Source organism: Molothrus aeneus, chromosome 6, assembly GCF_037042795.1.
Source record: "Molothrus aeneus isolate 106 chromosome 6, BPBGC_Maene_1.0, whole genome shotgun sequence".
NCBI lineage: Eukaryota > Metazoa > Chordata > Aves > Passeriformes > Icteridae > Molothrus > Molothrus aeneus.
In genome coordinates, this window is record NC_089651.1 from 35,311,176 (window position 1) to 35,326,311 (window position 15,136).

Below are 15,136 nucleotides of genomic sequence, written 5' to 3' on the forward strand. Positions count from 1 at the left end.
AAAGAAGTTTAGCCATTCTTAAACTTTTTACATGAACAGTGGTCTGAAGAGAGCATTGGAATAGCTACAGTTGCAAGAGGTTTTAGACATTTGGCTCTCTGAGTCACAGTAATAATCATGGACATGACACAAAAGGTTTAACTGCTGTTCACCTTTCCTTAGCACCAATCTCTGCAATAGGCATGCAGAAGTTCCTTCATAAAATCTCTAAAATAATCTGTGTTTGTCCCCTAAATGATCCAATCATTTGTGGCATTAATTAACATGGCACTGTTCAGAACTGCAATCCAGATCAGATGCATTAGGACACCAGGACAGGTTTGCATTTTAACCATGCTGCACTGTCAGAGGTAACAGAAACTGGATGGAGCCAGCAGGTCCACAGGGGCAGCTCCTGCCCTCTCACAATCTGTGCAGGAGAGTGAAGCAGGACTTGAGAAAAACATTCCTTTATTTTCCCTAAGTAATATGGAATTTGAGTTCAAAATTGAGCTCTAAAAATAAGCCTTATCGAGTAATATTTGTACAGAGATCTAGACCTCAACTCCCTCTGTTAGACATAATGGAATCTCTTCAGACATTTTCCAGGTTTTCATTTAGAGTAAATGTTCATCACCAAGCAATCCAAAATATGTAATAAAATCACAATGTATAAGCAGATTTTAATTTAGTAATTCGTTAAAGTGTGTTTCCCTCCCTTCTGCATGCTTGCAGCCTGCTATCCATCAACCCTTAATGAAGGCTGTGATTCTACAAATGGAGAGATAACACCCAAGTAGGTGAGTTTTCTGTAGGTGCTCTACTGAATCTTCACCTCTGAGTGCAAAAATTGATCTTCTGTCTACCACAGTAGAAACTTGTGGGAGACAATTTCTTGCAGCTTCCCCTGTGTTGATTGCTGTTTGCTTATCTCTAGCGACAGATAAAGCATTGCTGCCAACAGATTCTGTCAGCTTACATATCAAAGTGTGTGGAGGTTCAGGAGAACTTCAGTGTGTAATTGTGCAGATTTATAGCTTTTTTTTTTCCAACAGATTTCAAACTTCATCTGCCACTGAGTTAAATAACAAACAATGCTCTCTGAGCATTTTCAGAAGAGAATCTCACATGGCTGCAATATTTAGTAAGCATTAGGCACACTACTCTAAACTATGCTTAACAGGTATGTTAAACACATCACCTGAAAAGCAGAAAAACGGTACTGTAAATACCAGAAATTATAAATGTTAATATTGGAATTCAGTTTGGCACATATTACAATTCAGAAAAGTATATAAGATCCGATGCTTATAATGTTTCTTTGCTTTAAGACTTACAATCCTGCAGAACTCTGGACTAAAAAAAATCCCAAAGAAAATCAAACTGCCTGAAAATGTTACATATGTGAAAATGTTAGCGAAACCAGAAGTGCCTGTTTTTTTAAATGGCCTACTTAGTTGTGTTTAGACACATTTTTAATAGAACTAATTTACCTTCTTTAAAGATGCTCCTAGTGAACTAGTCACATTGTTCTTTTGTTTTTTATCAAAAGTCTTTGATGTCATTGACCAGAACTCGAGTTTCAAAGGTCTCACAGTTATCTCCCGGCCCTTTCCTCCTGCATAAAGTCTGTTATATGACATTTTCTCACACAGTTCCTGAAATCTCATCTATGGAATTGTTTGCTTTTATCTTCTCCACACAAAGATATCGGAGTACAGCATCCAATTGAAACCAAACTCAATTACTGGAACAAGTAGAACAAGAAACAGACTGCAGATGCAATAGAGCTGAATGATGAGGTACATAAATGAATATACACAAGATGAATTACAGCAGCTTCAGCTCCCCACAGATTCTATAGCAATCTCATCTGTAGGTGGTTATGTGCCTCCTTCAACACCTCCTGGAGCGATCCCATGCTAGGAGATTATGCCATATGCAGTCTATACATGCTCTGTAGGAAATGTCTAAAGCAGCTGATAGCACAAAACAGACACATTACATTACTGGGATTTTTTTTTCTTTTTTAAATTCTATTTTTCTACAGGAAAAAATATAAAAGCAAAATACATCTACTCTTTTGAGCACTTAAATAAGAACAACCACAAACAGGTATTACCTTCAAGAGAAATTTCCTTCCATGGATTAGGTGGATACATGAAAGCAGCATTCTGGATTTGGTCATGTATGTCTTCATCTTCATTGAATGGAAAGGTACCACTGAGGCTTACATAAATGATGACACCCACTGACCACATATCCAGAGATCTGTTATAGCCTTTGTTTCTCAGAACCTCTGGAGCAAGGTAGGCTGGTGTTCCTACAACTGAACGCCTAAATGATTTCTCTCCAATGATTCGGGCAAAGCCAAAGTCACAAAGTTTTACCTGTTTAATGAAAAATTCTATAGTAAGACATACATTAATTTTATTATCAAATACACAGTTGGGGAATCATCAGTTAGTTGCAAGATGCATCTCTATTGTTCCTTCAAGGGTACTTTTTTTTAAACTCCTCTTTGAGAGGAATATTCTTATTCCACTGAAACAGTAGACTGGAATACCAGTCCATTGTATCTCTTCTGTTCCTTCATTCCATGAATAAAACACTGTTGTGGATAGGCTCAACAGCTCAGGTTTGTGATGAAAGTAGTAATAAATAGTAATACTTTTCATTCATAGCATAAGAACACAGCAAACAGAAAAAATGTTTTACCTATGGCTTTCTCTTAAAACTATGAACAAAAGTTAGTTGTTAAACTTCCACTCTTATTTTATTATGGATCTAGCTATACTCTGCCTCTCTGCAAACTTTCTTGTCCGAGTTCTACAAATTAAGCAGCTTGAAAATTCTCGCTTAAAACAACTCAGTACAGATCCTTCCCTTCCAATTATTGATACTGATATTATCTAAAAATTATCAATAGCACTCATTTTGAAAATGGGTGATTGAGGGAAATTATAGATGAACTCTGTAGACTGAAGGTAACAGAAGCTGATAAAAACACCTTTTAATGAGAAATATAACCAGTCAGAATGTGTATTTAAATATCCTGTGATCTACATGGCATTTAAATGTATAGAATTAAAGAGAAAGCTCTTGTTCTTCATGAGCCCTATTCGAACTTTCAGAAAAATAAGTTTCTTTCTGGAGCAAATCAACCAGCAAGGTAATTTGTGCTTAAGGGTGAGCAAATTAGAAATGATCACACAAGTAGCTATGTCACACTTGAAAATCTAGTTCAATATTTTAATTATATCTAGTTCAACAAATGACAAGAATCAAGGATTTTCAAACATAACTTCTTTATGAGGTAGCTTGAATAAGTGATCAACTTTTTCTTACCTTAAAATTCTGTGCAGACAGGTTACATAAATACTTATTAGTTACAACAATTTATCTTAAGAAAGGGTATTTTCTACTTGCCTGTGGGAAAGGATCAGCTGATGCCAATAACACATTTTCTGGTTTGAGGTCACAATGAACAATATTTTTGAAATGAAGATGTCTTAAAGCAACAAGGATCTGTGAATAAAGAAATCAAATTATGGTTGTTTGTTTTATATTGTTTGAACAGTATCAGTGACCAGAGAAGCAAGGACTGGTGTCAAGAAAAACAATTCAATAAGAATGTACCTTTTACAAGAATATCAACAATGAAAAAAAAACCAAAAAACTTAACAAAAACCAAAATGCTGTGCCTCAAGTTTTCTTGATGTTTCACTGCATCAAATATTTTTCCTTCTCCAAGAGCTTACACTATAAACATCTTTTAAAAACTGGGTTCTAAGTATTTGTTTACTTTTTTGTGCATGAAATCTTTAAATGTAGCAACATTTGCAGAATGACCTTTCATATCTAGATTCAACCAAAAACATTTCACAGAAATATTACATGATCCAATTGAAGTGTTTTTGATGGCAGAAAGAATGGAGACTGTTGTATGTATTTCTGTTCTGTTACAAACACATAAATATAGTGATAGTGTGACATATCCGTCCTTTTTGTGTGGCTTTAACTCAATTTCTGTTTGGTCAGGGGCTGACAGAATTTGCCACTGCATTAGAGCAGTGAATGGTGAGGAGGCTGAATGAACCTGTGAACAGAAGAAATCAAATTCTAAAGCTCGTGGCAGTTTTGCCCATTAAAGCCTGGAAACTAGGAAACCTGTTAAGTTCTACAACAAATAAGGAATTTATAATATTAAACACCATAGTAGAGTTGCTCCTGCTACTTTCATTTTTCCTGACTGCAGAAACATGGGCTTCTCTGACTGTGAGGTGGCTCACTACCAATGTGCGTATCTAAATTTAAACCAGTATTTTGGGCAGCCAAAGAAACAGTATGGTAATATTACAGGAATGTAACAACAGGAAGCTCAAATAAATCCCATACCAAATTGTTAATAGAAGTAATAATAGAATCCAGACTCAGACACAGGTAGCACTGAGATCCAATCTCAGCACAGAAAATAGGTTTAACAGTGTATAGTATGAACTGCAGTGGTTTGATATCAGGCAGTTCAAGAGGCCCAAATTTCTTTTTGTAGCTCTCCAACGGTTTGCTTTTAGTGCTTTCCTTTCTTGTGCTTAATTCTTCCATCATATGAGAAACTGTAGGTTGATGTCCCCTCCACCCAGCAGCCAACAGCTCTATATGTGTCAAGTTTTAAGTCCTCTTAATGGGTTACTAATGTAGATAGTAACATAGAGTCATGTAAAGAAAGCTGTTTTATCAACCCTGTTTTACTCAGATTTTCATAAACCAGCCAGGTAAATTATGTCAAAAGGAAAACAGAAGAAACATAATGTTGATAGTGATAATAATTGACCTCAAATGTCCTTCCAGGTCTATAATTAATTTCTTACCTGAGTAATTAAAAACTTAGTTATTCTCTCTGGCAGTCTGCCCTTTTCACTTGACAAGATCATCTCCAGCATGTCTCCATGGAGTTTTTCCATAACAACAAAGACTCTCTCTGGCGTCTCAAACATACACTCCAGATTTACAACCCCAGGATGATGAAGATTCTGTTGAAGATAAATACAGCACTGGATTTCTCAATATGATCAGTAGCTTTTATCATTGCATATTCAGACTTCACACTGCCACCTAAACTAGACGATGTTTCAGTATTCAGTAATTTAAACTGTGTGCCTAACCTGTAGGCCACAGGGACAAAATTTCTACGGGAAGTACAGAAGAATGTATGAATTTCAAATTAGTTTAACATACATTTTCCTTATTGTGGTGTGGTGCTTAAAACTGCAGAAATTGTAACTCCTTGTGTGACATTGCTGACCCATTTGGCTTTTTATGGAAAATATACAGCAAAAATACTAATATTTTTGCAAAGGTACTAATGATTATAAATTAAAATCATTATATTACCATCTGGTATTTACAGAAATAAATAATGGAGCTAATACAGTAAAAAATAACAGAAAAGTACCTGTAAAATGGCAACTTCATTACGAAGTTGACTTTCCTGTTTAGTTGGAAATCTTAGTTTATCAATTATTTTAATGGCAACATCTCTTCCAGTTTTGCGATGCTTCCCTGTATTAATAAAAGAAAAGCTCTCTATCAATTAACATGATTAATTATGAAAAGCGTTCCCTTTTCACGGGTTGTACAAATGGCCATAACCAAGTAATCCTCAGAGCCGGTTTGCAGATAAGACATTAAAAGTTTTCTGTCATTTCTCTTCTTTCTACTCTTTGACAATTGAACTTGCAATCACCTGACAAAGCCATTTAAACATGTAAGAAACAAACATATGAGAAAGTTAGCTCTAAATTTCAACAGTATAGATGCAAAGTTAACTTTCTCATATATGTGTAAGCTGCAGCTGCATTCTGTGCAACTGGCTGGTTGTAGGCTTAGTCCTTCACTGATAGCTCCACACTAGCAAATAATGAAATATGTGACAGCCTTCAGGCATGTTAGTGCCTGTCCCAGGTTTATCAGAGAGTCAGAGATACCTCAGTGAGAAATTTGTTGTTAGTTCTCACTTCACACTGTCTCAAACAACAGCTATAACTAAATACATCACCCAAAAAACTGCAGAAAAAAAGGAGAAAAGAGAGAGGAAAAATTAATAAGAAAATAAAAAGATAAACAATTCTAACAAGCTACTGAACAAACAAAAAAAATGCCTCACTGGAATATGTAAAGAAACACAGAGGGAAAATAATGTTTTTTTTCATGCATTACATTTCTCAAAAAGAACAGCTTTATTAGAACTTACAGAGAATATGAAGCTATTGATAGACATTGACCCACACTGGGCAGTAAACTTCAATCTACAAAATTACTTCGGGAACACAAAATATAAACATATAAAATATAAACATATAAAATATAAACATATATGCAATTTCTGCAGTATATCTAAACATATATTTTGTTGAACGTATATGTCTTAAATGAAACAACAGACAGCTAATTTCTGCAACAAAACATTTCAGAGTCCAAATATTTTCCCCATTTAAGAAAATTTTTATCTTAAGCACAATTTTACAACACACCAAAGCCTTACCTCCATAAACAATTCCAAACTGTCCTGATCCCAAAACTTCATCTGGGAAGATCTGGTATACAGTGCTAATATCCTGTTTATACAAACAACAGATATTAAGCCCTAAGAATATGGAAAGAAAATTTGCATTTCATTTGCTTTTTCTAGTGGGAAGTAGCATCCTTTTAGTACAGTACATTTAAAATATATTATCTGCCAAAAATTTCCGGTGTGTTTTCTTACAAGCCATAGTAACTGTAACTGCTGTAAAAGCTGATGAATCTTCAACAGGTTCACTGAGAGGGGTAAAATATTCCATTTGTGCCAGAGAGGCAGTCTCATGTCTCACTATTTCTCAGTGCTGTAACACAGGCTAAAGCACAAGCTGTTAGCAGATTCATTTGGGAGACTCAAACAAACATCAAATCTTGCAGCTCAGCTTTATTTTCCTGATATTTAACCAGAAGCATGTACAACAGAGTAAAAGAGGGTCTAGCTCATAATAAAGGCTGTCTTACTTTTTAGGAAACAAATGGACACATCCCCAGCAGGCAATCTTTTTGCAATCTTTTTCTGACAACTACCAGAGCTGTCCCAAAGCTTTAGCTGGCTGCAGGGAGAATCTACTTTTTCCATCTGCCATGAGATAGAAAGCAAGCAGTGTGACTGCTTAACTTGACTACATGACCTATGTCCAACTGTCCTAGAGTAAAAGATACTCAGAATTCTCTATGTATGTGTTTCAATATATGCAACTCTTCCTTTGCATACATAGAGTTTCATCTTTGTACAACCAAGAATATCTGATTTCTCAGTTATGACAGGAAATGGTATATTTATCAAGTTTTGTGATCAGTTTTACAAAGTTCAGTTGGCAAATTCCATGAACCAGTATTTCTACACCTCACTTTTCCATTTAGTAATTAACATCCTACACAGACCCACAGTTAAAGCCTGTGAAATTACCCACACATAATTCTTGCATCTCGAGAAAAGGTGCCGCGAAGATGGTTTTTGTCAAAAGTTAAAAAGCTAATTGTTTGTTAATTTCTTCAAAGTAAATGAGAAATGGCTGATGGGAACTCCCCTAACACTCCTCTTGAAAAGCAGATCTATGACTTTGCCAGCTTAATAGCATGTCTAGCACCAGCATCAAGAGAACACTCACCACATTTTCTTGGACTTGGCAGTTTGACACAGAAATACTGATGGATATATCCCCTGGGGAAGAAAGCAAAGTATACTTTAGATTGCTGTGCTTTTAGTTCAAACAAGTAGTAATAGGAAATGACATTCATATTACATCAGTATCTACTGACAGCTCTAGAAATTGGACCAATTAGGTCAGCTCATTTGTCTACTATTTTTTTAATAGTGAAGTCTCATAATAAGCTTCTTATTGCTTTTTCCCATTTTATTTTGAGGCTTTGAATTGCACCCAAGTAACAACTGCAACTAAACTGGTTTTATTTAGTGATTTAATTTAGGGATTTAATAATAATTTTGATTTATTTAGTCACCTACAAGATATTTGATGATATTCAGATGAAAGCAAATACACATTCAAATTAGACTTCATAGTGTAACAAGTAATACACATTTGAACTGGCTTAACAGACATTATTAAAACTTAAAAATTAAAACAGACATAATGGAAACAAAAACTTGTACCTGCATTGTAGTACAAGATACACCAGATCCAACTATCAAGGTGGAGCTTAGGATGTTATAAGCATGTCATAAGCATTTGAACTGCAAACTTACTGAGGCAAAATTCAGCATATGCCTACTGCTAATTGCATTACACAAAGACAATACTTTGGGAAGGAAAGCATGCTTCTGTGGAGCATGGTCACTTCTGTCTCCTACTTCTATGTAGAGTCCCATTCATGCTGAATTTCCATTTGTTTAAGTAAAAATTTCAAAACTGTGTCCCCTATTATAAGGCCTATACTACACACTGAAGACACTTGCTACTACTCATCAGCACTAGTCCTAGTTGCTGTAAGTAACAGGAGTAACATGGCCTATTCCCTTTCCTTAGGAGGAGTGCTTTTGGCATAGAATGTTTCAGTTATGGAGAGGTTTTTAATCATTGCCAATTTGTCTTCAAATATATGTACTGCTGTGTTTACATGAAAAAAAGCATGGACCAAGACAAGTCTTAGGGTTTGAGCAAAAGAAAGAAGGTTGCTATCATTCTCATTGTCCACAAGAAATTGCTCTGAAGGTCTCAAACAACCTTAATTTTTGCACATATAACCCAAAGATAGCTACTAACTTGTAAAGAAATTTTTCAAACTTCCCAAGAGGGAGATAAGACAGCTGTCATGCACAGTACAGTATTTTAGGTGATTTGTTTAGCTACAGTGGACTCACACCAGGGGCACTAGGCAACTAGTCTGACAGAAATGACATCCAGAATTTGACACTATTTTATACAAGATCCCATTTGACAAAGCAAAGGACATTGCTGATCTAATCTGATATGTGAGCTTTTGTGCCTGGAGAAGCAATGCCACAGCCTGTTGTATTACTTGGTTCCTGAAGGGCTTGTGGTCTCATTAGCATTTGTGCTGCATTAACAGCATCCAGATGTCAAGTGCCAAAGTGGGTGCATATTGCAACAAAAGGTCTAATCCAAATTATGTAGACATATCCAAATTCTCTTTACACTCACTAGGCTGAAGAGAAGTACAGAGCAACCACAGCAGCACACAGCTAGTAGTGAGGAATTGTTTGCTCTGTGGTACTTTATTATCAGTACCCAAGACAGATTTAAACAGGTCTCATATTTGGTTTACATAAACTGTCACCATTGCCAGAGAATTACACAAAGGTATGTAAATTGGAAGCTAAGATATATTCAGTTCTTTTGGTCCTGGATAACACACATGCCTTGTTGAGCCTAGAATAGCTGTTTTTCACACTTGAGCTCTTTTCATTTCAGCATGGGACAATGTTTGAGGCAGCTGTACAGCCAAATATGATGAAAGGGAGCATAGCATCTGTGCTGCAGTGACCTAAAGACTGAAGAGCTGCTTCTGCAGACAGCTAGAAACATAAATTACAGTCAGGATGAGAAAAAAAATCTATCAGTTCTGAAGTGGAGCTCAGAAAATTTCATCCCTCTGCACAAGGAGGCAATTCCTCACACCAGCAACATAAACTTGAATTCAAAGCCTTACTAATTCCACAACTATTTGCTTACTAAAATATCTATATGTTGTATACCAATACAGATGTCCTACTGAAAACACATGGATGAGAAACCGTGGTGTTTAAAATATGGAAGACAAGTGACAACCCATGACAGAATAGCCTTTACCAGCTGTGCAATACATCCTTTCAATGTGTGCAGAGGACTGAGCAATGCCATTTGAGAGGTGATTCTCCTTATCAGAAACAGAGGAAATGAGCAGACTTACTGTGCAGGCTGGCTCCTGACCCCGTGGATGCCCCTTTGGGGATGACAGGCATCAGGGCGTGCTGTATGGCCATCTCCCACATTCGCGCCACGTCAATGCCGACACCACTGCTGATAACGCTGTTGTTCAGTGGAACGCTTGAGAGGTTGTCTATGTTTTCTCCAACATAATAGACTATATTTGCTGTGCTTATTTCAAAACAATGAGGATTGGCTCCTTGAGGCAACAAAGTGAAAGTTTTTGCAGGTTCCAGAGACAAAATTTCAGACAATGGGATTTCCTAAAATGAAAAAAATATTTTATTTTCTGTGGTGCAAAGATTATCAATATAAAGAACTTCAGCATGAGCTTTATTTGATTAGTTTATGATATCAGTTGTTGCCTTTTACCACATGCTTCTTGTACAAACAAAAAGCCTCTTGTAACCTGAAACTTTGTGACACAGACAACTGTTGATGGTAAAATACTAAAAGTTTCTTTCCAAGACTAAATAGAACTTTAATTATTTAACTGAACTTATCAAAGAGAGTAGAGAGGTACCTTCAGAGAAAAAGCAGGGCCATCCATATATTAAGAAAACTCCTTTAGAAAATAAAACCTTGTTGACTTCTCATATAAAAACTTTTCATTTCCACAACACACATCTTATAGGTCCTTGTGAGCTGATACCTTTCTGATCAGAGACTTGTTTTTGAAAAGCAGAACACACATACACAGCTTAAATAATAAAAAAAACCCGAAGAACCAAAACCTAGAGAGAAGTTACACTATTATTGCACTTTTAGTAAGCATCAATTTAGCAATTTAGTCCTTATATTCTGCTGGTATGAAAAGAGGTTGAAAAATATTTCTTACTTTGTAATATTTGCTTCCAGTATCATTTTGAAAAAGTGTAATGCATTTGCTGTCCAGCCTCCAGTAGTGTCGCTTTCTCTGCAGTGAAAAACAAGTAAATTAATGAAATGTTCATTTTGCAAAAGCACCACTGCCAAAATGTTTCCTTAGTTTGAAGAGATGTACTGTGAACGATAAAGACCCAATTACTATTACAAGATTTTAATGAAAACTTTCTAATTGAATTTAGAATTTATAGACCTCTTTTTATGCTCTGCTATTTCAGGAATAGCTCTGTTAAAATTGTACAAGTTTTAAAAATTTAAAATGTCGTTCTGTTGTCTGCATTACATTCAGCACAATTTGCTGATATGCATGATCCTAATGCAATTGAAATTTCTTTTTGTATCCCCTCTAACACCCCAGTTCAATTTTGAAGGTCACATACTGAAGCCTTTATTCATTTTTTAGCAGGATAGAATGAAAATAGCCTTTTTCTACACTAAACCTACTTTACAAAAGTCTCAATTCAACTGGCAGTAAGGTATCATAGAAAGTGCAGCTGGAAAGTAAAGCTACTTTACAGAACCCCTTAACATTAGGTTTCACTTCCTTAAGAATGATTTTACATTTGGCTGCCTATGATAATGCAACAGATCTATTCAGATGGTTTTTGCATGTTTTAACTGTCTCCTGTTCTTACAAGCAGTGCCAGTCCCAGTTATGATAAGTATTGGGACTTTAGGAATCATAAAAATTGCAAAAAATGCCTTACATGAATGACTGTAAATTGTCTGAGTGTTGTTAGAATTTGATTCTATACTACAACATAACATTTACTGGAAGGCAGGTCTTCTGTAACGATTCTTACCAGTGTGTCCTTGCTTGTATAGTGAACCATCCAACCCTCCTTCATTACTGTGCTACTTCTCCTTTTTGTGTGCTTCACAGACTGTACCACTCTCATTAATGGAATATTGTTGCTGGTTGAAGGGCTTAAGAATAAATCATTAAAGGCTTTTAAAAAGAAGATAACTTTCGACAGAAAGGAAAAAAAACCTTTAAAATCAGAATACATGTATACACACACATAGAAAATACCCACATTTATTTTTATCATTGTTAGCCGACCTGGTTTGTACACTGTTTTGTTTTGTCATTCAAATTATCTTGAGATTACAAAGAAAAAAGGCTGTAATGCTACACCAAGGGAACGTCAGAGACCTTCTGAAGGCTTACATACACTATTCCAAAATATTTCTAAAGATGAGCTAAGAAAATGGGCAAATGACTAGGGCCTTAGCTAGGCTCTGGGAGCACTGCTCAAGCTTGTGCTATGCATGATTCAGAGCAGTACTTGATCTTGAATCTCTCATAACCTACACAGACACTGTCCATCAGATCACTGTCCTGTGATCTTGCCTGGGCTCAAACACACAATGGAGTGATGCTACTTTACAGAGTAGAAAACATGTCAGCTGCCCAGCTGCACACACCCTGGCCAGGCACAGCAGAGAATCTACTGGAACCTCTCAGAGAAAGAGATTTAAGCTACTCTACGGTCAAAGACTTAAGGTGAAACCCTATTGCTTTGTAGGGTACGCACACTGCAACTTTCTACCATTCAGCCAACACACAGTAAGCTGGGAAGCCATGGGAATGTGACAGGATGCCTGATAGCACCAGCAGATAAAATCTGGTAGTAACCAGAGACAACCCAGCCCATCATCCTTGCTGTTAGAGTTAGCAACTCCTAAAGCAGATTCTGTGTAATGGAATATGGACTCAATCTGTTCAGTCCTAGACATGAATACTTGGCTGTTTCTGGCAGAAATTTAAACAGTGATGCTGCATTGTGAAAACAGAGCACAGCACTGCTTCTGTATTATGCCCTGCTAGCAAAGCTATTGGTGCAACAACTCCAACAAAAAGGGGCTGATAGTGGTTAGGAAAAGAATAATATGGTAATTTCCCAAAGTTGTTGTGACTGTAGATGTCTGCAGATGGCCCTGCTTCGCTGTAATGCATCCTGGAAATAAGCTTTATGAATTGGTAGTTTCCCATCAAAATGCAGAAAGCACTGTCTGAAAGTTTAATTAAGTATATAACATATAGTTAATATCTCTTTTCTGCCTAAAAATCATTTAACCATCTGCAGTTTCTATTCAGCTATTCTTGTCTGTGCTGACAAGAGGTTTATTTTTTATTTGCCTTATATAGATCACTTAAAAAATATCCATGGATACAGAAACTACCCTTAGAAATAAGTGCAGAGAGGTATTACTGGAGGAATCACTCTTACATAAGTAAAACCTGTACCTTAGTTATAAATGTTTTATTAGCACAATTGGGTATTTTTATTTTGAAAATTTGCAATGCTGTCTGCTTCATAAAACTTGGAAATTTACAATGTTCTGTGACAATGATTTAGTGATCTAAGCACAGGCTCATAATCCAATGATACAAGGTGTCTATACATCATACATATATCATACCTATCTATGCAGATAAATATGGAAGTAGTTTACTGCTGCATGGAGTAAAACCGCGCATTGTTGAAATGGATTGCCTTCTATTAGTGCAACAGGTGTATGACAGCAACACAGAAATAAGGGAACATAAATAAGAAATAAGAACATATTACTGAGAGAGACTCCCAACAAGCAAAATAAAAGAGGAAATTGCAAGTCAAACAGACATGTGAAAGAAAAATGTTTTATAAGTTATAGACCCCTTGCATCAAGGAAATTACAGTTGAAATTTCCTTAATTCATTTTAGGTTCCCTAAATTTCCTCATTGATGTTCCTCATTTAAGTTCCTCATTAGTTATAAGGAATAATCCCTATTTTTTTCATACTATTTGGACAGTTCCAATAAATCAATGTTTCTTCTTAATTCACTTCTGAGGTACACTGCACAACTCAGTTCCTGTTTTCTTTCCTGCATAGTCATTTCAAAACACTAATCTATTTTTTAACTTGCTTCAAATTACTACTTTAAGTTTGTCAAACTTTCCTTTTTAATAAAGGCATCTAAAAATACAAAAATCTAGATCCAATTATACCATAGCCACTTACACGTTTTGTTTATTTATCTAAATGTCAAGGCACTGCACTGTTAAACCAGGGAAGGAATGCCTTGGAAATTAAGTAAACAATAAATAAATATTTTACTAGTAATTATGCACAAATAGTTTCACATCATTTTCCTATGAGAACAGACCTGTAAGAACTACTTTTGCATAAGTTTTCAAATGCTACTTCAACTTGACAATAAAGCTTCTCTTAAATTACAAATGCATATAACCAGTGAAGCAGTCTCACTACATTTCACCAGCATTCCCCATTCTAAATGAGTGAGAACAGTGACTGTGTACATTCCCCCTTGAGCCCTAGACATGATTTGTAGAAATAAATACAAAGGAAGATGGAAGGTACACTCATTCCCCGGCTCACCTGATCATCCTGTTAGATTCATCGTGATCCAGATCAGCATCCTGCATTTCTCCATTGTCACTATGGCATCCTGTCATTGACATCTCTGATTCATGAGCCATAGATTCTTCCATGTCATCTATAAAGCCACTGTTTCTTTCACTGTCGTTGTCATCACTCCCTTCTTCCATGACCACATCAGACTCAGCCCCAGGACTAAGAAGGTCTGGAATACAATTTCAAGTTATTATCTAAAAACATGTGATACTCCAACTACGACATCCTGGCACATGTTAAGCTTCCAAAAAACTCAAGTTCTCTTTGGAAGTCTATTGCCTGCATCTATACAATATAAGTAGACAATTACTTATCATGTGAACTGTATATTCCTTTGCACAGGAACAGTGTCTTCTGTGAAGTCTGCACAAAACAGCACAATCATCAATATCACTGAAACAGTGCTCCCTGCCATTAGAAAAGAAATACTAAACAAGTAGCAAAACTAAAGTCTTAGGGTTTAACTGATTTGACTATGGCATAGCATTAATAGCATCATCCATCTTACATTTAAATTATATTAAACTTTCCTGTTTCCAAATTAAATATGCCTAAGCAAGATCAGAGTAAGAAACAATTTTTTGTTGCGTTGTTGCTTGTGAATGGGTTTATTTGGAATATAATATCATTAGTCCAGTCAGAGGATAAAGACATCATTGGTTTCTCTGGGATGTTGCAATGTTTCAGAAATTTGAAGTAAGGTTAAAATCACATGGAACACATGAAATAGTTTCTCCTAGCAACTTTTGCCTAATTGTGTGGAGGAAGGTTCTTGACAGCCAGTGTAACACAAGAAGAAGCACATTGAATTGTCTGACAGCAAAATGTTTGGAATAGATGGCACTTCACTGAAATTAGAAGGACACATCAGAAAAGTTTG

At 36.0% G+C, this 15,136-nt stretch overlaps 1 protein-coding gene across 2 annotated transcripts in view; it reads right to left on the bottom strand.

Annotated features, from left to right (window-relative positions):
• Positions 1-15,136, bottom strand: part of PRKD1 (protein kinase D1) — a 115,373-nt gene that overhangs the window by 10,434 nt on the left and 89,803 nt on the right. For both annotated transcript variants that reach the window (XM_066551624.1, XM_066551623.1), the window contains 10 exons: positions 14,221-14,425; positions 11,636-11,759; positions 10,786-10,863; positions 9,931-10,210; positions 7,671-7,723; positions 6,524-6,596; positions 5,435-5,541; positions 4,851-5,012; positions 3,409-3,507; positions 2,102-2,369 (listed from right to left, as the gene is read on the bottom strand). In XM_066551624.1, the coding sequence (XP_066407721.1) occupies positions 2,102-2,369; positions 3,409-3,507; positions 4,851-5,012; positions 5,435-5,541; positions 6,524-6,596; positions 7,671-7,723; positions 9,931-10,210; positions 10,786-10,863; positions 11,636-11,759; positions 14,221-14,425 (1,449 nt within the window). The remainder of the gene's footprint in view (positions 1-2,101; positions 2,370-3,408; positions 3,508-4,850; positions 5,013-5,434; positions 5,542-6,523; positions 6,597-7,670; positions 7,724-9,930; positions 10,211-10,785; positions 10,864-11,635; positions 11,760-14,220; positions 14,426-15,136) is intronic.